This window comes from Pungitius pungitius, chromosome 18 (genome assembly GCF_949316345.1).
Source record: "Pungitius pungitius chromosome 18, fPunPun2.1, whole genome shotgun sequence".
NCBI classification, from domain to species: Eukaryota; Metazoa; Chordata; class Actinopteri; order Perciformes; family Gasterosteidae; genus Pungitius; species Pungitius pungitius.
The window spans coordinates 9,798,549-9,822,894 of record NC_084917.1 but is presented as its reverse complement, the minus strand read 5'-3'; the positions used below and the strand labels follow the sequence as shown (position 1 = coordinate 9,822,894).

General features: G+C 45.0%; 1 protein-coding gene across 8 annotated transcripts in view; it reads right to left on the bottom strand.

Moving 5' to 3' along the window:
- Nucleotides 1-24,346, bottom strand: part of ank1b (ankyrin 1, erythrocytic b) — a 64,900-nt gene that overhangs the window by 18,950 nt on the left and 21,604 nt on the right. For 5 of the 8 annotated variants that reach the window (XM_037484156.2, XM_037484157.2, XM_037484162.2 and 2 more), the window contains exons 2-26: nt 13,668-13,769; nt 10,630-10,728; nt 10,134-10,232; nt 9,781-9,879; nt 9,433-9,618; nt 9,149-9,247; nt 8,846-8,944; nt 8,582-8,680; nt 7,714-7,911; nt 7,040-7,138; nt 6,833-6,931; nt 6,522-6,620; nt 6,170-6,367; nt 5,980-6,078; nt 5,653-5,751; nt 5,207-5,404; nt 5,019-5,117; nt 4,513-4,611; nt 4,218-4,316; nt 2,995-3,087; nt 2,691-2,763; nt 2,491-2,511; nt 1,104-1,227; nt 874-937; nt 395-507 (exon numbers count right to left, since the gene is read on the bottom strand). In XM_037484156.2, the coding sequence (XP_037340053.2) occupies nt 395-507; nt 874-937; nt 1,104-1,227; nt 2,491-2,511; nt 2,691-2,763; nt 2,995-3,087; nt 4,218-4,316; nt 4,513-4,611; nt 5,019-5,117; nt 5,207-5,404; nt 5,653-5,751; nt 5,980-6,078; nt 6,170-6,367; nt 6,522-6,620; nt 6,833-6,931; nt 7,040-7,138; nt 7,714-7,911; nt 8,582-8,680; nt 8,846-8,944; nt 9,149-9,247; nt 9,433-9,618; nt 9,781-9,879; nt 10,134-10,232; nt 10,630-10,728; nt 13,668-13,769 (2,756 nt within the window). The remainder of the gene's footprint in view (nt 1-394; nt 508-873; nt 938-1,103; nt 1,228-2,490; nt 2,512-2,690; nt 2,764-2,994; nt 3,088-4,217; nt 4,317-4,512; nt 4,612-5,018; nt 5,118-5,206; nt 5,405-5,652; nt 5,752-5,979; nt 6,079-6,169; nt 6,368-6,521; nt 6,621-6,832; nt 6,932-7,039; nt 7,139-7,713; nt 7,912-8,581; nt 8,681-8,845; nt 8,945-9,148; nt 9,248-9,432; nt 9,619-9,780; nt 9,880-10,133; nt 10,233-10,629; nt 10,729-13,667; nt 13,770-24,346) is intronic. The other 3 variants (XM_037484158.2, XM_037484160.2, XM_037484161.2) reach the window with 2 other exon arrangements.

Below are 24,346 nucleotides of genomic sequence, written 5' to 3'. Positions count from 1 at the left end.
AAAGGACCATTCGGCAGAGTGAAGCCCTCTCAGTTGAGAGTGTGTGAATATGTTTACTCCTTTTACAAAACTGTGGTTTGTCAATTCTATTATTATAATTTAATCAAAACACTTCAAGATTGCCTAATGGGCAAATGAGACCCCTGCCTCTCACATACTACACGTCTAGATTTTAAATTCTGAGTAACCTTTGACAGATTTTTACATATTTTCCTGTTCATGTCATTTTCACTTTCCTTGCATGCATTCTGTACCAACCCTCAGGGAAAACGTTCTAATACTAGTAATTGAGTGTGCCGAGACCATTCTTTATAAGCACGACATGCAGCATCAATCAATGACTTCATGTATTATTATACAATATGAGGACTGGCATGCTGTTTTATTAGCTGACCCGGTGTGAATAGGGCTAGCCACTGGGCTGACGTTGTCTGACGTCTCTGTGGCCGGGCTGCTTGGGATGAGAGAGTCGTCATCATACTCCTTAGGCAGTGGGACGGGGGTGTGCTAAGGTCAAAAACATTTGAAAGGAAATTGAGAGGCAGTTAAACAACCATGACTGAAAAGATTACTGCGGAGAAAAGATTGAGGGATTGACAGAGAAAACAGGGAGAGGAGAAGGTGATAAAGAAAAATGACAGCACAATGAGCTTCGGGAGAAAATAGAGAGGCTGATGGACAGAAATAGGCAGGGAGGAAACAAGAAAAAGAAGAAACAATCTAATAGAAGAGACGGAAACTAAAAAAATACGATATAAATACACGTCAGGATACTTTGTAAGTTTCACAAATCAAAATCTCTCTTCATTTGGATAAAGAAACAAATCCTGACAAATTGAGATGCATCTTCAAACCATTACAAAATAAGCCTACCTGATCCAGCAGTACGGTCTCCGGGGACACACAAGGGATCCTGGGAATAGCAGGAGAGTAAGGCCTGAAGGAGAGGAAATGAGAATAGTGTGAGACAAGAACCCGCTGACTGTTATTCTGCAATTAAGATTATTTCATCTCATAAAGAGACACTGTACATGAACTAGGCCAGCCACTTAGTGCCATGTTAAGTACCCCTTAACAAAAATCAAAACCTTTCACAGACTTACGTGGTACCCAGGCCACCCTCAAAGTCTCTAAGGGATTTCTTTGGAGAGAGGAAATCATCGTCCTGGTCCTTGAAGTCATCCAGCTTCAAATAGCGTGCTCCATCCATCCCAAGCAACTCGTCCCCTGTGGGCAGAGTGAAGTGGTGAGAAAGGGGGAGGACAATCAGAGAGAGGAACAACACAAGAGGGCAAACAACAGATTGAACATAAAGAATAAAGAGAGAAAAGGACGAGACCGGGGGAAAACACAGCAAATTTACACTGATCTCAGTTCTTCCACATTTTTAAAATTGTGTAAGGAATCTGTCAATGGAATTCCCCTTTTGGACTTTTATTTGGAAAAAATTATTTAATAAGTGTGAACTGAGGTTTGCCTCTCCGAATCAATATGATGTCACTTGATTTGATACCCAGTAGGCTTAAGAAGTCGATGAGGTAGTGGTGGTTACACCCCCATCCGTCCCATCCTTTCACCTTCACGAGAACCACAGAAAAAATGGCCACCAATCTCAAATATTGTAGCCTGAGCAATGGAGTTAAACCAACAACAACCAGAGCAAATGGGAAAAATAAGAAGTGAAATTGGAGGATTGGAGGGACAGTGACTTTGAACACAGCGTAACACACTGCACAGACGGCAAACTGCAAGGCACCTGGTGAGCTTTTTTTAGTGAGCATGCCCATTACAGATGAAATCACATGTGGTGATGGTTGTTTCTGTGTAGGAGAAAAGGCCTCAATTATTAAAGGATGAATGATGAAATAATAATCATAACAATATGAAACCATAAACCACTTCACAAAACAGAGTTGTTCACAGACATTTAAACAATAGCTAATACAAGCTTTACAGGTACACAAAAACTGCTCAGACATTTAAACAACACCTAAATAGACTTAAAATGAAACAAATATATTAATTCTGAATTCCGTCACAAAAGAAAAAACCTGCATAAGCAGCAAATGTGCGTGTGGAGTGCCACAGCTTGGAGACGCCATGTGAGTAATTTAGCTTGTTTATCAATTAGCCCGTAAAAGGTAGGAGCGCTCATTTGGAAGGGAGCGCTTGTCTTTTGCAGAGATACTAGAGCTCTGTCATTAATAAGTCCACCGACAGATGTGCCTTGAACGCTGGTAACAAGGAAAATGTTGTGACTGAATACTGATGACAAACTGACACACGCTCTTTCATAAATCTCTGATCAAGAGGAAGAGGATAAAGGCAGAGAAGATGAAGAAGAGCAAACTGGGCTGGAGTTGAGAGCAGAGTCAGAGAAACTGATAGAAAAGACAATTAGTGAAACAAAGAGAAAATGGGAACTGCAATGAAGGCACAAGTTCATGAGCCACCGGACCGGACAAGCCAGAGACACAGACACAATCCTACCTAAAGTTAGCTGGGTAACCCCTACAAAGGAGATGGAGAAGTGGGTTATAAACAGTCACAAACATGTTTAAATTCATGGTGGTACTTTAATTTGGCAGTCTACCTCCTATACAGTCTTCTCCTACCAAACACAGCGAATCAGCGCTGAAAAGGAAAAATCGAAGCTGCAGTTGATGAAGTAATTCAATCGGATGGCCTACCTTCATCCTCTGAAACATCCAAAATCTCATCTACTGTCTCAGGGAAACTCATCCGATGCTTCTCTGTAGTGATCTGTGGAGAGAGCAGAAGGGAGGTTGCAAGACAGAGAGACAGAAACAGAGGAGGGAGTGAAATGCAAAGGAGAGAGATAAGAATAGGAGGACAATTGAGAATTTTTTTGAGGGTGAGGGAGCTAAACGTGATCGAGACAAGACCATTGTTCGATTGAGCATCTGAGTCATGGTGTGTTAAGGCCATGCGTTCTGGCGTAACCATGGGAACCATGCGTGATTTGCTGCTCACCGCGGAGACAGACTCCTCGGTGACCAGTTTGAGAACGTCGATGACAGAGATGTAACCCAGGCGCTTAGCGATACCCAGCGGAGACGTCCCATTCTGTACAGAAAAAGATGAGAAAACGTTAAGCAAAGTCTTTCCATACATTTTTAACGAATCAAATTTCCTTCTTTTATTGGAAAGTCCTAAAAAAAACTTCTGTTAGTTGCAGCTGTTATATTTCACAGATATTTCCATAATGAGCTAAACTTCATAATTGTTTAAAGTTAACGCAAACTGCTAGTACTAAAAATGTGGGTGTTGTGTACATAAATTGTATTGTATTTTAAAATCTATTAACTTTTCTTTAGAGGAAATAATGAACAGATGTGTACAAACAGATTTGTTACTTTAATAAAAAACTGGTCTTTTATCACAGTAGAAAATAATACAAAATGCAGGAATGTAAAACAGTTTCATGTATACAAAGGGATAATGAATGATGAGGTGGAAGAGAGGTAAATTATAGCATAATTAAATCTCTTTACTCCCCCACACTATAACAAACAACCTATAGAATCTACTCAATAAATGTGAGGTAATAATTTGCACTCGGTTTGTTTGGGTAGATTTCACCACATGTTTAAAGTAAAGCGTTTACAACTAAGAAATGAGATAAAGTCTACCTCACATTTATCAACACTTAAAAAAAGTAATATTAACTCTATATTGTAAGCACTTAATAATTGTGGACAAAATGACTTATTAATCTTTACTTGATCAGGGATGGTAAGCTTTACATATTTCATTAGGCTGTAGTTGTTACTGTCAAAAAATAGGTAGTGTTGGTGGAAGTTACACATAATTATATTTGTTTGCTGATACACATGCAGTAAAATTGAAACGATTTGCATGGGTAATACATGGGTAATTACTACCCTCTAAAATTATTTTTTAAAGTGCATTTACTTAATGTCTTAAACAAAATCAAAATCGCAACGGCCCTACAGTAGGTAATTATGTAGAAGGTAGTTTTACAGTAAATAAATATTTCAGTAAAACCCTCTTCCTTAAGAATATAAAGTCTGGTCAACTTTTTCAGAGTCAAAAGAAATTTCCAAAATAAACCTAACATCAACATGAATTATGTGTCTCATTGGATTTACTACATGGCTGTTGTTAAGCCATTTGAATCATGCTACACATCAGGTGTACTGCTTGAGGGTTCGGGTTTCCTAGAGGGGTCTCACCGAAGTGATCTCATTGGGGTGGGCTCCGTGCTTCAACAACATGGTGACAATATCAGTATGGCCCTGCTGAGCCGCCTGGTGCAGAGGGGTGTAGCCCATCTGGAGAGAAAAAGGGACGGTCAGACGAAACAATGAACACAATTCATTCATTTCCATCTCTGGTTTTAAATCGTTAACACCGTACCGTAGTTGCCATAAAGTGTTGATAAAGATTGTAAAATACAAAGTCAGTCATGCAGCACAAGTCCCATTAAATAAATACTTATTTTGTACAAGCGAGACAGAAATCATTTACCCGTGTCTTGCTATTCACATGGGCTTGCTGCTGCAGAAGGAACTTCACCATCTTGATGTTGCCATAGTGACATGCCACATGAAGGGGCGTGTAGCCCATCTGAGACAAGGAGAGGGAGAGAGACACTATCATCAATGCTTTTTTTAGGTCTATGAAGGGGCCTTATGCAAACACTTGTACAAACATATTGAGTTTGTAGACTTGAAGGCTCATCACCTACTAAATGATGTTCTTTTAAGGATGATAGGTTTGATATCATCTTTAAAGTTCTTGAACACCAATGAGCTAGCGTGACATAAATGATATAAATTATTCATTGATGTATTTGTTTAATAAAAAACTTTCTATCCACATGGCAAACTATCCATCTTTAAAATGAACAATACCCTACATTTGTTTTATTTCCCAAAGTCAGAGACTACAACATGCCACTGTTTCCATCAGCAAAGTCTATTTACTCATCTTACATCGTAATATTCTGTTTCAAAAGAGACTGTGTAACAAACCCGTGAAGCAGCATAAACGGAGGCTCCTTGTTTGACCAAAGTGTCGGCGATTCCCACATGACCTTCCTGAGCCACGAGATGCAGGGGGGTCAACCCGCTCTACACAAAAGGAAAGGATATTATATAGAAAAGCTACCTAAATTAACTTTCTCTATCTGGGATTTTTTGATGGTTCCTTGTTAGCACACCTTGTTTCCCAGATTAACGTTGGCCTGTTTGGAGATGAGCAGGGCCACCATGTCCGGCCGCCCCTCCTGCGAGGCCAGGTGCAGGGGCGTGATGCCTTGGAGGGACTCGACATTGGGTGTTGCCCCGTTCTGCAGAAGACAACTGGCCACCTCAATCTGATTCTGCTTGGCTGCTATGTGCAGGGAAGTGTAGCCGTTCTGTAAGAAGAAACAAAAACACAGTATCACAAAAGTGGGCATCGCTTTTCTTGGCACTGTCCACGTCTAAATTTAGATTCATACTTGAATTGCTGTCGTGATGATCGAGTGCTTCGGAGTACCGAGGTTGTCATTTAAGTAACTGGATGTTTAAGTATAGCACAGTCATTTGACCTGTTTTGGTATGTGTCGATGTGTCTATGCATGTCGCGTCGGCCTGACTGTGCGCACACATGTGAGCATCTTACTCGGGCAGTGCTGTGTGCAGATCCTCCCTTGCTGACCAGGAGTCTAACAACATCCAGGTTGTTGTGATGGACGGCCACATGAAGGGGTGTCAGACCGTTCTGTTAAACACACACACACACACAAATACACATGTACACATATATAAACCCACAAACATACACACACACAAACATGTATATATGAAACACGTACTGTAAAGCTGATAAAGCCAAAATCATCTCCCTGGCAACAACCTTTCAGGCTTGATTGCTCTTCACAGGAGTATAAGAGAAGTTTTTTTTGTGCGCGTCAGCGAACTGAATCAAAGGATGTGCGGATTGTCTCACCTTCCCAGCTGCGTTAGGGTTGGCTCCTCTCTCCAGAAGGAGCTCGGCCACGTCCACCTTCCCGTATTTAGAGGCCACGTGTAGGGGAGTGAAGCCTTTCTGCTCAGAAGAAAACGCTTGTCATCATTATTTCTCGCTCAATGTTGTTGGACAGAACACAAGACAGGCCAGTGGACGTGATATTCTCTACCTTCGTCATCTTGGTCTGCTGTGCCCCAGCATCCAACAGGATCCGAATAGTGTGGATATGTCCTTCACGTGCAGAGATGTGTAAAGGCGTGTGTCCTGCAGTTGTGGCCGAGTCGGGGCTGGCCTTGTGCTCAAGGAGCATCTTGACGAGCTCCTTGTGGCCCATGCGGGCCGCACAGTGTAGAGGTGTCTGGTCATCCTTGGCACAGAGAGGAAGGGATCAATTCATAATTTAAACAGGGAAATGGGTGACATAAGAATTGGGTCCTGATTAACAATCAGAGCCGGCTGTTTTAAACTGCCATTTGCTTTTTAACGTTGCGCTGAGTAAATTAGGACTACCCGGCTCGTACCTTCGCCCTAGCGTCTGCTTGTGCCGTGTTCTGCAGCAGGAATTGGGCAACTTCACAGTGTCCTGCTCTGGAGGCCATGTGGAGGGGAGTCTCCACTTTCTGGTTTAGACAAATAAACGTCAACCGGGTTTCATTTCAATTGCATAATAGAATGCCACTTGCATGTATGAAAATTAGATTCAAGAGTCAATTACAGCATTCTGCTGACCAGAGACAGTTTTAGGTTGTAAACCCGAGTAATAGAGAGAGTAAAAAATCAAGCAAAGTTACAAATGACTTGTTCAGTGTCAGAGTGGAAACGGGGTTCTCACCACATTGGAAGCATTAGGTGAAGCTCCTCTCTGGAGAAGGTTCTTTACTATGTTCAGATGGCCCATGAATGCTGCTACATGAAGAGGAGTGAGACCAGACTGCACAAGGCAAAACACACACCGGGGAGGTCATCAATGGCACCTGGGTGAGAACTTTTTCTCGCAGTTCATTTTCAGAGGCAACCCTTGGTGGTCACATGGTCTCACCTCTGTGACAGCTTCTAGGGAAGCAGAGTGCTTTAACAGCAGGTCCATGGACCGCATGTGGTTCTTCTTGCAGGCAATATGGAGAGGAGTGAAGCCATTCTGGGAAGACATAGAAAATAGTTCAAGTCCCGGAGCCATATTTACTCTTCTGACCCCCCCCACCCCCAGCATTACTTTAGTGTCATAGTAGTCTCCCTACAGCTATAGTGACTGTGTGATGTTTTGCACAGTTAAACGAAAACTGAAAGCTATAAACCTAAACCTTACCTATAAAAGAAATTCAAGAAATGAATCATTGCTTCTATGTCCTCTCAAAATGAAGATAATAAAAGATACAAACCGATACCTATGACCATCTAGATCACATATGTCAAACTCGAGGCCCGCAGTTGAATCAACGTTGGCCCGCAGTATAATATCTAAATACTATTGACTCGCCGGTACATTATAAATAGCTGCTATCCCTAATCAGTCCACCGGGGGTTGCACTGTGTAAGTGAGCCCCGCCCCCCTTTATGATTTTAATTAATTATTGAGATCAAACTGGGCAGTATGTGGCCCCTTACTTAAAATGAGTTTGACACCCCTTATCAATCCATCTAGATTCTAGGTTGATACCTTCTAACATTATAAAGTACTCTAACTAAACAAGAAAACAAATTTAAAAAAACTACCAGAGCTCGAGCATTGGCTTTGGCCCCCTTGTCCAGAAGGAATTTGGCCATCCGGTGGTGACCACAGTGGGCTGCTACATGAAGAGGAGTTAAATGGTCCAGCGTGATGTCATCAATCTCTGCGTTGTACTGCAGTAGCTGCCTGACACAGTCCATGTGATCCCCCTGAGCTGACATGTGTATGGGGGACAGACCGTTCTGTAGAAAGAAGGCAACACAGAAGTGGGCGGGGAAGGTTAGGGAGAGGAAATAGGAGACGTGCACGTATCATGCTGTATGTAGCACCAAGTCTATAATATCATATTTCTTGTGTTCATAAATACTCAGTCTGAGTCCTTAGACATATTGATATAATCAACCCACTGAAGGGCTGGGTGATGTATCAATATTATATCAATATTGCGATATGAGACTAGATATTGTGTTATATTTGGGATATATCGATATAGATTAAAGTAATGTCCTCGGAACTTAACATGCGGCCCTAAACGCTCTATTAATTGCCAATTCCCACAGTCATTTATGAAAATAGTTAACCCTACAATACAGGTCAAACGGTATTGTGATCAATTATTTTCTACATATTGCCAGGCCCTAACATGCTGTACTAAAATGGATGCAGACAATTCAACTGGCCAGGAAGCTTGTTGCAATAATATCTTGATGGCTCTAGGATGCTCACTAACCAGACAAGTAGATGAAAGAGTGGAGACTACCAGGAAGTTTGGTGAATATGCCAATTTTCCGTTTGGCCATGGGAACATCATTTGTAATAAGATAGGAAATCTCATTGAGTAATGAGTAGATGTTGAAGAATCAGTTTTGAACACTACACCCTGATGATTATGGCTGATTGCACAGCATTTACCTTGGTTTTAGCCTGAATGGGAGCACCGTGTTCCAGCAGGATCTCAATGATGCGAGCATGGCCGTTCCTGGCTGCACAGTGGAGAGGAGTCAGCTCATCCTACAAAGAGAGAGACCGAGGAGAGAAATTGGAAGGGTGTAAAACGACATACAGTAAGAGACAGAATTTAGCAAATGAGCAGGGAGGAGGACAGATGGAGGAACATGATATTGGGAAGGTTTTGGTCCTTCATGCCGGAGCCGATGGGGCTGAGCGGCGTCCTACCTTAGTCACGGCATCAATTTGTGCTCCTCTGTCCAGCAGTAGTCTGACCATCATCACATTGCCCCTCCTGGAGGCTATATGAATGGGTGTGATGCCATTCTAGAGAAGTAGTGGGAAATAAGTTAGGTGCATTGATCATCACCTTTAGCAAAATTCGACAAGATAGAAGTACAATGAAAGCTTATATGTTGAAAATGGACATGTACTCTCAGGATTCTTGTATCCTATTTAATATCCTTCTCTATGTTTGAAGCACATTTTGAATTTCTTTCAGTTTCACTTTTCTTTCTGTGACGAACTGACCTTCGGGGTGAAGTTTACATTGGCTCCTCTGTTTAGAAGCAGCTGGGCAACACTCATGTTCTCATAGTGGGCTGCAATATGGAGAGGTGTGAAACCAGTCTACAGAGAAAGAGTCATAATGGGAGAGAATTAAGTATAAATACAAATAATCACAGTCTACTTATCGCACTATTGTCATTCACCCCCAGAGGCTGAATCCACTTCAGACTACTGGGTATTTACACTGGTGGTATCATCATCAGTGAACCTTTACAGCAGTACACACAATCTCAGCGAGTAAATACCTTGCTGAGAACATCAGCGTTTGGATCGTTCTGCAGGAGCACCGCGGCGGTGCGCGTGTCGTCGTTCCGCGCGGCTATGTGCAGTGCGGGGAGGCGCACCTTGCCCTTGGTGCCATAGTTGATGAGCAGCGCCACAACATTCTCATGGCCCTGCTGTAGGGCCACTGCCAGGGGGGTGAAGCCGTCCTGAGGGAGGGGGCGGCAGGTGAGAAAGAGGAGCCATGACGGAAAAAGTGGGGAGGTCACAATGGGCGAGGATGAGAAAAGAATGGAGCAAAATGAAGAATAAAATATCACTTAGCCTAAAATATATATATACGTGAAAAAACTAACTGTGATCTCACGTACCTCGGTTGGGAGACTCTGATTGGCACCGTTCTCCAGCAGGAACTTTACCACCTCTAAGTGATTCTCCTGTGCTGCCATGTATAGAGGACTGAACCCTTTCTGTAAGGGCACAAGCATTTCATGCATAGTTACGTATACACAAATAAACAATAACATGGCTGCATATTACAAGATGCTATACCAGAAAAAAGAAAAGAAATAAGAATACTCAGTTGACCTGAGCAATAAATAATTCAATCATTGAATACGTTTATCTTTCACAAAAAATCTTGTGTTTGCAAAGCACAGAAATACGGATGCATGCACACAGACTCGGCCCCCTCCTCTCTTGCTCAAAGCTCGCTCTGACTCACATGTGACTGGGCATTAACGTTGGCACCGTAGTTGACGAGCTCAGCCACCACTTTCTCCTGCCCTGCCAGTGCTGCGATATGGAGGGCCGTGTTGCCTTTCTGGAGGTCACATGCAAACAAACACACAACAAACAACAGTTTACAAGGAAAACACTCAACAATGAAAGAGGCCAAGCCCAGCCCTCATGACCATAAACAACAGTTTTTAGTTATGAAATCCAGATCTTGATCATACGTGACACCTGGGCAGATAACCTTCAGTGAGCTAAATACATAGGGTTCCTTTCAAAATATTGCATATTTTTTTTCAGGCTCATTAGAAACTCTGTCCCCTCACAGAGATGTTCTCTTACACATATTTCCCTATGGTGACATGCTACAGTTGCAGGGCAGCAAAATTAGCTCAGAGCTTAGAATCAGTTAAGAAAACTGCTTCATTCCAGTGTAGTTTGAAATGCTACTTTAGGTAAGTTAGCATACAGAGGGAACAAGGTACCTTGGTGGTGGCTTCCAGCTCAATGCCAGAGTGTAGTAGCTCCAGGACCATTTTGACGTGACCTTCTTTAGAGGCCAGGTGCAATCCGTTGAGACCATTCTAAAGGCGAAGACAAAGATATTAGTCATAATAAACATATACGATACAGAAGATGCCAGATACCAGATCGTTATAAAAATAACCGTTGCACTTTGGATTAAAGACAGAATTATATTGTATCTTAAAGTTTAGTAACACAGTAGCATGATGAGCATGTTTATAATCAGGATTATCCCGATCCCAGTCCTCATTAATTAAAAAGTGATATCACATCTCTCAGAGCAAAGTAATGAGTCACAGTAAGTCGCGGCCTTCCTCGAGACAACAAAGCCACACATCTGTGTGAAGATCTCTCCGAAATCTCCCAGGATTCCTTGCCCTGTCTTTTGGCCTTGTTAAATGAAACACCCGTGTTAAATGAAACACTAATAAAGTAGGAGCAGAAAAAAAACAGTGCATTTCTTCAGCCCCCGTGAGCACTGCGACACACGTCCATCCTCTCCAGCTGTGCGGAACATCGCTCGTCGACAACCTGTTTCTCTGAACTACAGAGATTAACACACGGCCGCAGGGAGGAATCAGCCCCGGCAACAGGAGCACCCGATGAGGCCCATGAGTAGGGAAAGCAGGCAACTGTTCTGTCCCAACATTGGGCTGTTGTCTGTACGATTGCCTCTCTGGACAGCGGGCCGCGTATGGTACTGGTAAAGTCCGACCTGCGGCCTTCCTGCTGTGAGGGATGTGGCCACCAGGAGTCTCAGTTGTCCACACTGTTCCCAGGCTTCCCATCACTCTGAGGCTTCACTCCATTCAATTGGGCAACAAAGTCTCCCTGCGAGCATGCGCGGAACGACGGGCGACACGACTGTGTCGTCAGTGGCATTTGCACACACGGTTTAAATGTGGTGCGTGTGAAAGGCAAACACCGACTTCCAGTTTGGTTTTTAGCCAACGATGTGCATTTATGTATCAAAGACACCGACAGCAGCACGCCGATGATCGGTAGTTAGACACCTCAATGACAAAGGGTAAAGACAGGAGGAAAGAGCAAGAGGGAGAGAGAGAGAGAGAGAGAGAGAGAGCAACAACCAGAGCGTGCAGGGCTGTAGGTGTAGCGAGGACAGGCTATTGCTACAGAAACACATAAATCCCAAATAAACAATATCCTTCCCTCAGTCCTACGTAAGGACTCGCATCAATTGATCAATCGAATGGATACAGAAAAAGAAAAAAAACAGAAAGTAAATATATTATTTAGAGAATGTAATTAGGTCTTTTTAAATATAATTGATCACATGTTTGGGGCATGACATTCTATTATTGTAGATCCTATCATTATTATTATCAGGTTATTTACAATAATAATAGACTTACACTAAGTACACCTTGAATATGGTGCCAAACTGTTTTGTTTATGTCAATAATGGTTTATGTTATCTTACGCTTCTCATCGACTTAATGTAATTCGCTTTGGATAAAAGCGTCAGCTAAATGACATGTCATGTAATGTAATGTTTACCCCCCTCCTGCTGGGGCATTGTACTCAATAGCTCTCAATAGCACGCCGCAGATTGCTGCGTTCAGTCTTGATGTGCAGACTTCCATCTCACTAAGAGCGTTTTGTCTGTGTACTCATCATTCACCAAACATCCCTCCCACTCCCAAATAGTCCCTAAAACAAGAACTTACTGGTAAGCTGATGCGGATGTCTTTGCGGATGTCTAATCCACACTATTCACATGCACGTGCAGGTATACGATCTCCATAAAACACACTGGGTATCCCGGATAGCCAGTGTGTTTTATGGTGCTGATGCAACAGGGTGTAAGTGTGCAGAGGGAGCAGCTGAAGATTGAGGGGACTTTAATCTAATATACTTAATTATTTAGGCACACCGCTTTACTCAAAAGACAGAGAATCAGGAGGTCCAAAGAGTGGTGAATTTTTAATTTTCTTTTTGAGTCTTTCATTTTGAATCCTTTGCTGATGCTGCAGAATCCCCTTCCATTGAGATAATAATGACATAATGTGTTTCATTCAAACCTAAAGTTAATTAGAAGAGTAAAACAAATTATGTGCAGTATGTTGTATCTCAAAGTAGTAAAATGAAGTTCCTCCTTTCATAATCAGGATCATGTTACTTTGCGAACGCTTTTTACTTTCCCACAGTGAGGTGACAAAGACCCACTTGGTTCCAGACTTTAGTTCAAGAGGCCTTTTCAAAGAACCTTTTAAAGAATATCAGTCTCTATATTTGATCAAAGTAGGATGGTAACTGATGTCAAACTACTACAACTAAATGTATTCACAGTACATATTGTACCTACAGCAAATAAACATAGCATGGAAGGGTTGTTTAATCTAGAAATGTTTTATAGTATTACGTTTAGAATCTTTCCAAAGAATACAAGACTCTTACTGGGTGTTTCCCACATATATAATGATATCATATTTAAGGCTCACAACAAAAGCTGGTGAAAAGGCACCAAGCAAACCTTTTTTTCCCCAATAGGACATGAATTATTAAACCTCGGGTAAGTTTCAAGGGAAACAGCTTATAAAGCAGAGCTAACATCTCCGCTGGGATTTCACAAAAATATTATTCAAACAGCATCCAAAATGATAACAACAATAACAACAACTAACATTCCAATGCCATGTTCTGCTGATAATGTGGCTCTGCGGTACTCTTTCATCTTTGACTCGCTTGGTGGTTAATAGACCGCAGAATGTAGGGGGGGTTTCAGAAAGGATTTTGACTCCTCAGGACAACATGCCTGGAGCATCTAGCTTCTGGCTTCTTAAACGATTTGGGATTCAGTGTGATTCTGAGCGTAAGAAGCCTTTTATACCAGTCGAAAGTTGGACACATTCTCGTTCAATTCAATTAGAAAGTGAAACTTTTGACTTTTGACTATTTGACTAAATGTTGTAATTTATCTCGATATGAGCCACCCAACACGCAAAAACGTTTGATGAGTTAAAGGAAATGATCTCACTTGATTAGCGATATTGATGCTGATCCCATTCTTCAAGTGATCATGTGCTTTGTCCAGGTTCCCTGAGCGAGCTGCACGCAGGAAGCTGGTGGATGCATCGGCCTGCAATGAAGACGAAGAGAAAGAACATGTTTTAAAAATAATACAATCAAAATAAGTCCAAAATCATGCTGAGGGAGTCTTAGTTTGAGACAGCAGCGAGCTTGTTGGGTCACAAGTAGAGCACGTACGAAAACGTTCAACATTTGGCATTAAAAATCAACATGATCTACACAGAAAAAGAATTCCTCTTACACCAAGAAGCACACAAATTGCACATCTTTGTCAACATCAACAGGTTTGAAACATAAACAAACACCCGCTCAGGTCATGTTTCTCCATCCAGATCGATCACTTAAGGCCGACGCCTGGCGCCGCACGCGGGGAAACGCTCGGCTCTTCCGTCCTCCCTTGGAGGCTAAAAAGGGCTTCGCCCACGCCGGCGTTTTGGCAGCGGCTCACAGCTGCGCGCACTCCGCTGTCTGCCGGTCTGATCTCAGAGGGTTTGTGTCTCGGTGCGTGTCAGCCCACCTCTGGATTCATTCATCAGCCGATAGAGTAATGAGGCCGACCTGCACGGTGAGATGCTTCCGATGCCCCCCTGGGGGAGGGACTACTGCGTGCCGCCCACGCTGTCACGCCCGTAGCAAGAGGGAAGGACAAGGACGCAGAGAAGGCTGACTTATTAGGATTTATTCCAATAAACAATACTCACAACTGGTAGGGTTTCAAACGAAAAGTCACCGTGGTAGCTGTGATGCTGGTGCGAATACATGCAACATGCAAGACACACTGGCACAGGACAAAGGGAGACGCAGACTATAAGTATCCATGAGGGAGGTGGGGGAACAGGTGGACACAATTAGGAATCAGGGAAGACAATCAACAGGGGACACATGAGGAAGGGCAAGGCACCTGAAACGAGAGGAGAATTAACCACCAAAATAAAACAGGATGTTCAACAATAGACGTGACAACCGGACACAAACCCTAGCTTGACCTCCCGGTATGACAGTGCCCCCCCCTTAAGGTCGAATTCCAGGCGGCCGTGGAATGTCCGCGTGGTCTCTATGAAAATCTCGAATGAGATCGGGGTCCATAATGAGGCTCGGTGCGACCCACTGTCGTTCCTCCGGGCCATATCCCTCCCAGTCAACGAGGTACTGTCTGCCTCGGCCCCGCTTCCGTACTGCCAAGAGTCTCTTTACCGTATAGACCGGTCCCCCGTCGATCATTCGAGGGGGCGGGGGTGGCTTGAGGTTCGGTACCATTTTGCTTTCCTTGACTGGCTTGATTTTGCTCACGTGGAAAGTGGGATGCACCCGAAGGGACCGGGGCAGGCGGAGGCGGACAGCTGCTGGATTAATAACTTTTGACACCGGGAATGGCCCGACGAAACGCGGAGCCAGCTTACGTGACTCCACCTGTAGGGGAAGTTCCTTGGCCGCAAGCCACACCCTCTGGCCGGGCTGATAAACCGGGGCCGGTCTCCGTCTGCGGTCGGCTGCCCTCTTGACCCTGTCCCCCTGCCTGATCAGCGTCTGGCGAGCTGCTGCCCAGATGCGGCGGCAGCGGCGGACTAGGGCATAAGCAGAGGGCACAGACACCTCTGGCTCGGACGCTGGGAAAACGGGGGGTTGGTAACCGAACACACATTGGAAGGGGGACATACCCGTGGCGGAGGAGGGAAGGGTGTTATGGGCGAACTCGACCCATGTCAGGTGTTTACTCCAGGAGGCCGGGCACTGCGCCACCAGGCACCGGAGGCCGGTTTCCAGCTGTTGGTTGAGGCGCTCCGTCTGGCCATTAGCCTCAGGGTGGTACCCTGATGTAAGGCTCGCCGTGGGTCCGATGAGCTTGCAAAACTCCTTCCAGAACCTGGAAACAAATTGGGGCCCCCGATCCGACACAATGTCCCTGGGGAATCCGTGAATCTTAAAAACATTGTTCATCATTACTTCTGCCGCCTCTTTTGCTGACGGCAACTTAGGTAAGGCTATGTAATGCACCATTTTGGAGAATCTATCCACAACTGTCAGGATTGTGGTGTTACCATTGGATGTCGGGAGCCCCGTGACAAAGTCCACTGAGATCTCGGCCCATGGCCGGGACGGAATGGGCAGCGGCTGAAGCAAGCCGGCCTGGGCTCTGGAGGAGTTCTTGCTCCTGGCGCAGACGGAGCATGCCTCCACGTACTCCCGGACCTCCGGCTCCATAGCGGGCCACCAGAACCTCTGTGCGATGGCGAACATGGTTCGACGTACGCCCGGATGGCAGGTGAGCAAGGACGAGTGAGCCCAGTGAATCACCTGGGGGCGTAAATCCACAGGGACAAACAGGCGACTCTCTGGGCACCCCTGAGGTGGAGGGGTCTCACCGTTGGCCTGCTTCACCTTGGATTCTATAGGCCAGGTCACCGCTCCAACCACACGGCTTAGCGGAAGGATGGGTTCAGGTGCCATGGCCACCGACTCAGGGCTGAACAGACGAGACAGGGCATCCGCCTTGGTGTTCCTAGACCCTGGTCTGTAGGATAAGGAGAAATCAAAACGGTTAAAAAACAACGACCAGCGAGCTTGCCGAGAATTTAGCCGTTTGCACTTCTTAATGTACTGTAGGTTTTTATGATCCGTCCAAACCAAGAACGGGTGCTGCGCCCCCTCGAGCCAGTGCCGCCATTCTTCCAGTGCCGCTTTTACTGCCAGTAGTTCCCGATCCCCCACGTCGTAATTTCGCTCTGCCAACGTCAATCGACGGGACAAAAAGGCACAGGGGTGAAGCTTCTTGTCCCCTTCAGCTCGCTGGGAGAGGATGGCTCCGATCCCCTCCCCGGAGGCATCCACCTCCACCACAAACTGACGGGCCGGGTCGGGGAGTGTGAGGATGGGGGCTGTGGTAAAACGCCGTTTGAGCTCTCGGAAGGCTGCGTCTGCATCGGTAGACCAGCGGAACGGCACCTGCGGAGGAGTTAGAGCATGAAGCGGAGCTGCTGTTGCGCTAAAGCCCCTGATAAACCGCCTGTAAAAGTTGGCAAAACCGAGGAATTGCTGCAACTTCTTGCGGTTATCAGGTGTTGGCCACTCGGCTACCGCGCTTACTTTAGCCGGATCCATCTGCACCTTTCCAGGGGCTACAATAAAGCCCAGGAAGGAGACAGTGTCGGCATGAAACTCGCTCTTTTCCGCCTTGACATATAGCCCATTGTCCAGAAGGCGCTGTAGAACAAGTTCGACCTGCTTCCTATGTGTGTCTAGGTCGGGTGAATAAATCAGAATGTCGTCAATATACACGTACACAAATTGATCTAGGAAATCTCTCAGCACGTCATTAATCATAGCTTGGAAAACGGCAGGAGCGTTCGTGAGGCCGAAGGGCATGACTAAATACTCATAATGTCCCGTGGGTGTGTTGAATCCTGTCTTCCATTCGTCCCCTTCCCTAATGCGAACCAGATGGTAAGCGTTGCGCAAGTCTAGCTTCGTGAAGACCTGCGCATTTTGGAGCTGGTCAAATACCGTATTCATTAGGGGGAGGGGGTACCGATTCTTGATGGTGATTGCGTTAAGCGGGCTGTAGTCAATGCAGGGACGCAGGGTGCCATCCTTCTTCCCCACGAAGAAGAAACCCGCCCCTGCTGGGGATGAGGAAGGCCGGATCAGACCTGCCGCCAGGGATGACTCAATGTAGTCCTTCATAGCTTGTCTCTCGGGCCCCGAAACAGAATAGAGCCGGCCCTTCGGGATGGTGGAACCTGGCAGCAGGTCGATGGCGCAATCAAACGGCCGATGAGGTGGTAGAGCTGTTGCTTTGGCCTTGCTGAATGCCTCCGCGAGATGGTGGTAACACTCCGGCACCTTGGTCAGATCTGTAGTCTGGGATTCTGTAACAAAGTGAGTGTGGACACGGTTAAACGTGGAGGTTATCTCTTGGGGCTGTGACTCCCGACACTGGGACCTGCACCCCTCCCCTCCCCACCCACGAATATCCCCGGTGCGCCAGTCTATATGGGGATTATGGAGAGTTAGCCACGGGAACCCAAGAATAAGATGATGCAAGGGAGAGTGAATTGGGTATAACCGTATGTGCTCCCAGTGATTGGCGATGCGGATTTCGACTGGTTCGGTGACATGAGTTATGGTGAACAACGAGCTCCCGTTTAGCGCGCTCGCCTTCACAGGCTTGTTCAATGGGTTAACTCGAATACCCATACTCCTAACTAGACCCCAGTCAATCAGGCTCTCGTCTGCCCCAGAGTCAATCAACACTCCCAACTCACGGCCCTTACTGCGATGTCTCATTATCACTGTGGTAAGTCGTCGTGGGGTGAGAGTAATTCCTGGAATTGAACTCACCGATTGATTACCCCTACCGGGGCAGGAAAGGGCGAGATGCCCACGCTCGCCACAGTAGAAACACAAACCCTCCCGGTGAAGTCGCTCCCGCTCCTCTCGAGAGAGCCGGGCTCCCCCTAACTGCATGGGCTCCTCGTCCCCTTCCCCGGGAACCCGGGCCCGCCGCTCCGAGGGGGGCCGATGGGTGTTGACGAGCCAGCCAGCAGTCGATGAGTCAGGTGCCGGCCGTGTCCCCCTATTTCCTCGCTGCCGCCTCCGTTCCCGCAACCGGTTGTCCGTGCGGATGGCAAGGGCGATGAGTGAGTCGAGGTCGAGGGGGAGGTCCAGTGGGACCATGAGGTCCTGGATCTGGTCCGTGAGCCCCTTCAAAAACACGTCGTAGAGCGCTGCGTTGTTCCAGCCACTATCTGCCGCCATGGTGCGAAAACGAATGGCGTAGTCACACACCGACTCTCCTCCCTGTCGTATTTCGCTGAGCTCCCGCGCCCTCTCCCGGTCGGTCGCCCCTGGGTCGAAGACGAGCTTCAGAGCGTCGGCAAACTGCCTGGGTGACGCACAGGTGGCGGAGTTCCTGGCCCACTCCGCGGTGGCCCACGCCTTCGCTCTCCCAGTGAGGTGCGACATGATGAATGCAACCTTTGAACGTTCTGTGGGAAAGTGGCGAGGGGAATGTTCAAAATGTACTTCGCATTCCGTGAGGAAAGACCTACTCTTTCCGAAGGTTCCGTCGTACCGATCCGGAGGTGCCAGCCTGGCCCCAGCATCCACATGAGTGGCCTCGGCCGGGGGGTCCGGGGGAGGCGGGGATGGCTGGGGCGCAGGAACCGGGCTTCTGGAGAGGAGGGCGAGAATTTGCTCCATCTGGGAGCTGAGGAGTCCCACCTGCGCAGTCATGGTGGTTTTAAACTCCTCCTGGTCATGCGCCAAACCTCTGACTCCTCGGTCCAATCCAGCCACCAAATCCTCTTGCTGCATCAGCCGAGAGGCCTGAGTGCGCAGCGCCGCAGTCAATTGGTCCTTCTCTGCCAAGTCCATGCTGGCCAGTGTGTACTGTCACGCCCGTAGCAAGAGGGAAGGACAAGGACGCAGAGAAGGCTGACTTATTAGGATTTATTCCAATAAACAATACTCACAACTGGTAGGGTTTCAAACGAAAAGTCACCGTGGTAGCTGTGATGCTGGTGCGAATACATGCAACATGCAAGACACACTGGCACAGGACAAAGGGAGACGCAGACTATAAGTATCCATGAGGGAGGTGGGGGAACAGGTGGACACAATTAGGAATCAGGGAAGACAATCAACAGGGGACACATGAGGAAGGGCAAGGCACCTGAAACGAGAGGAGAATTAACCACCAAAATAAAACAGGATGTTCAACAATAGACGTGACAACCGGACACAAACCCTAGCTTGACCTCCCGGTATGACACACGCACTGTTGACCCTCGCTCCACCCCTCGCAACCGTATTCATCCGATCCAAGTGTTATTCTCAGGTGGTTTAATAGAGCTGAAACACTGAAATATGTGCGTGCCCTTTCCCTCTTTCTGTGCAGGTGCATAACAGCCAAGTACTATTAGTTTTTTTGTGCACAAAGCCTTGCGTTAAGCTTTTTAAATGATTATTTGATCTTTAGACACCCTACTCGCTATCAACTTTTTTTTCCTACATCAAAAATCGCTATTTCCTTTCAATTCATTTTCATTTTTTACTACATCCACTTTCTCAAAATGTCAACTTCCGCCTCAAACTGTCACGGTTTGGGTCTGCTCTATGTCTTATTTTGTAGTTTTCATGTCTCTTGTGTTCCTGGGTGACTTCACTTCCTGCCTTGTCCTGTGATTGTCTGCCGTGCCTGATCGTTTCCACCTGTGTTCAATCACCTGCACCTCCCTTGTGTATTTAAGCCCTGTGAGTCTCTTGTCTTGTGTGGCGTCATTACATGTCGACCCGTCCATGTGTAAGTCAAGTCTGTGTTTTCAAGTCCAGGTCCTTGTTTGCGTTTCTTGGTTTTTGTTTTTGCCTCCTTCCTGTTTTTTCGGTTGGAGTGATTTTGAGTTTGAGTTCTTTGACTATTAAAGTCCTTTTATTTTGTTCGTTAACCCTGCGTCTGAGGCCTCCCTCCTTGCCCTCCCATTCCACCTCGTGACACAAACCTTCAATTCAAACCACAATACATATTAAGAAGTCCTTTCATTTGATGACCGAGTATTTTCTTTCTGCCTGTCTATAATTAAAAACAAAATAAAGAATACAGAATAAAAAGCTATATATTTTTAAGAAACATATGACCAAAAGTCCTCTATGGAATATTACCAATGGATAGACAGCAACCTGTACAAATATTTTTCAGAGGTGTCTAGCCTGCCTCTAAATCCCTTCATATTTTCTACAGGTATAAAAAGGGTTTCCGTCTGCAGGACATGCAGTTAATAAAATAATGTAATAGTGTACATATACTGTAAATGAATACTGTTTTGAAGTGTCTCTTTCCCTGCGTGCTTCTTCTTCCTTCGGTTTCCTGCACCTCCTGACATCTGGATAGTGTATATTCACTATCTCTTCGCTTTGAACACCGGAGCCAGACTCGGCTCGAGAGCGCTGAGAGGACTTCAAACGGCCGCTGACAGGGTTCTCTCCAGCTTAACACCTCCGGCCGGGTTTTAGGTGTTTGTCACAATATGCAAAGATCAGGAATATTTTATAATTAAAGAAGAGAAGAAAATGTATTCTCTGCAACGTCTCTTTGCTTGAAAGTACGTATGGCGTTTGCACAACATTCCCACTTGTGTCACGTATCTTGTTTTAAAGTAACCGTGACGTTTCATCCTCGGAGCCTTCAGCATATCTCACAGTCAACTCCTTTTCATTTTCCCCTCATCTGCACTCTGACGGTGTTCATGTGCTGTATTACTGATTGCAGCCCTCACCTGGTTCCCCATGACTCCACCACCCCCCGCTGCTTCATGAACCAGTTCTCTGCTCATTTATCATCATGAGTTAGTTAATGAGTGTTGGTCAATTCGAGTATGCCGGGTGTGTGTGTGTGTGTGTGTGTGTGTGTGTGTGTGTCTGTGAGAGAGGCCACGCAGCAGGAGCTGTGCACTCGCCGCAATTTGCAGAGAGTGAAAAATCTTGTAGCCCTTTCCAGAAAGAAATCCTCTACCAGCTCATGTCGATGTGTTCGTTAGGCTGGAATCCATTTCTACTCCCCGCTCACATACCGTCTCTGAAGACTCCCTATTTATTCATTTTTACCATTCCCTCTATTCTTCCTTTCATTCTAGCCTCTATCTCAAAGATTAGGGCTGTACGTCCCATCCTGGAGGACTCACTTGATATGTGAACGTCGTGCCAGCTACACCAACTAATCGGATTACTGAAACACTTCATCCATTACTCTGCATGTACGTAAATATGATTTTCTCCCCCACAGATTTTCTAATCACTGACAACACAGAGAAGAAGGTGCAGAAGTCTAGTTTCTCCTAGAAGTACAAGAAGATGAAAAGTGTTTCTTATTTGGTTATATTTGTGTCCTCAAGATGCATGTATGTATGTACCTCACATTCTACCCAATGTTCTACTGCCTCAGGTCATTCATTAATGAAGATTTTTAAATGTGTAAAATAAGAAATACACTGATTGTGTGTCAAGCCTTTTCACAGCCATGCTGTTTCAATTTCACACTCTCTTAATGGACCAAGCTTACCACATGGATAACTTTATATACATTTGAATCTCTTCACACTTCAAACACAGTAATTACCCAAGTGGACCAGATGTGTTATTAAAGCAATAAGGTACGAGAGGCTGTACTTTATCTTCAATAATGAAACAGTTCGAGGGCGTTGCGAGTCGGGCTGGCAACAGTTACATTATTGAAGATAAAGTACAGCCTCGCTTACCTTATTGCTTTTATAACACATCTGGTCCACTTTTATAATACAGTTACTAGAGAAATTATAAATAGTAAGTAAATAGCTGCCTTTCAGCACAAATTAGCTGTAGCCAACAAACGTTGTGTATTGCATTTCAGTAATCTAGAACCACCATTTCTTGTTTGTGCAGAGGTCAGAGTATTTAAATATCTCATTCATTCACATCGCTCATGACGTCCACCTTAATGGTCCGGGTGCGAAAGCTCGCATTGCCTGAAAACGATCATTTGTGGGATTTCCGTTTTTTTCCGCCAATCGCCACCGAGCTAAAAGCTAAAATGTCAACTAATGGTCGCACTGAATCTAACGTGTTGCTTTGAGTGCGCAGTGATATGGACCGCTCGGCTCAATGTGAAGAGAAACTGTACATTATCGTTCAATAATGCAGCCCCCGTGACTCGCTCTCAACCAATCAGAACGCTGGATTTCATCTACCCGTGTAATAAAAGAATGTAGGTAAGTGTATAATTATTAATGATCGGTGTCAAGCTTTGTAAGCGAGAAGCAGCAATGTGGGAAAAATCTGCATTTCATAAGCCAAGTACAACACATGTTCTCAAAAGGTATCGACCAACTCGCATGACTTAAATAGAAACAAAAAAAACATCAGTAAATAATGAATGTTAATGGTCAGCACATTACACGAGTCAAAACTACAATACACCGACGGGAGAGGTCACAACATCCGGGGAAGCACAATTCAACAGGAATAGAAACTTGTCGGCAAGGTCACAACAACACAGCGCTTTTTTTCCTGAACACAGCAACCACAAAGACACGAAAAGAAGCAACAGCAACACACAACTATCACCACAGTCAACACAAATCTAACTGTAATTGGAATGCTAAGTTTTAAATCTGGACTTTTCTCAAGAAGGGAAATCTGACAGTGGGGTTGGTTATATAGGCCAATTAAACTTAAATATTCAAAAATCTTTCTCCTTATAGAACGTGTGAAGCTAAATATCCATCCTTCCATACCAATAGTTTACACCATTGATTGTGTAAACACAAGACTTGGAAAAGTGGATTTTGTGGAGCATGCCTTAAGAAGTGAAGAAACCCCACTGCAGCTGGTGAGGAAACGCAAACAAACTGTTGTGGAAATAAGAGTGTACACAAGGATTTAAACAAACATCATATTTACTATAAAGAGACACATTCCTCTGCAACCTCTCAGGTCCCACAATACTGACCTGACGGATAATTCAGCGCTGAACCATATGAGCCTAGAAGACAACACACACCAGCCAAGACAACACCAAGACAAGACCGTTAATGGCAAACATTTAAATAAAATAAGACAAAAGGTTATTTAGCATCACCCAGATATTGTTCTAAACTTATGTTATCTTAAAGACTTAAAAGAATGACGTGACTCACGACTACAATATCTTACATAAACATGTAGGATATATGATAATTGGTTATTAAATGATTAAGGATGATATTCATTGAATATATACACCGATCTAAGTATCAAATCTAAGGCAATAAATCACAAGGCAATATAGATAATATTTAGTTAAACCCTGCACTGTTGAATAGATCCACAGTGAAATGCATTTAAGTCTTTACTCTTCTTTGTGTTACCATCCTGTTCTCCTTGTGGCTTCAGTGTGGCCAACAGACAACAATCTGAGTGAAAATGCTCACAACTAAACAACGACTTTATGCAGCTAAAAATAATCATGTTTGAATGAAAAAAAAGGTTGAGTCTTCAGATAATAACACCAAGGCACGGAATTTTGAAAGGAAAGAGGTCAAAGACATTGATTTCTTGTTCGCTATGTAATAACTGGCAGCCATGCCCTTCAATATTCTGCATCTACATTTTGCACACAAAGTATGAAACAGACCCACTGGAGCACACGCACATACGCTGACAAATGACAGAAAAACAACAAGATGACTAACACCTCATGCTCCCATAAAAAAAAACACATTGCACTGAGGCGCGCAGAACATGAGCAGTTATATCAATATATTAGATGTTAAATAAGCTGTTGTGGGTGTCATTTCTTGGTATGAACGATTTAATGATGGGATAATGCAGAATAAGTGTTCATAGGCATTGGAATATCAAAGGACCCATTTTACTGTCCAGGCTAAAATAAAATAAAATCTTCTGAGATCTCAGGAATGAGTTCAATGGAGAAAAAAAAGAAACAGTATTGTCCAAAAATGTCCTCCCACCCCTCTGTGCCAAACAATGTCCAGTGAAATGGACCCCAGGTGAACTGTGTTCTCTTGCTGAAGGTAGATGGATGAAATCGATGACGATGTGGTGAGTGTTGGCAGACAGAACGGTGCATGGACGGCACTTCCGGTTCCAGTCATGAAG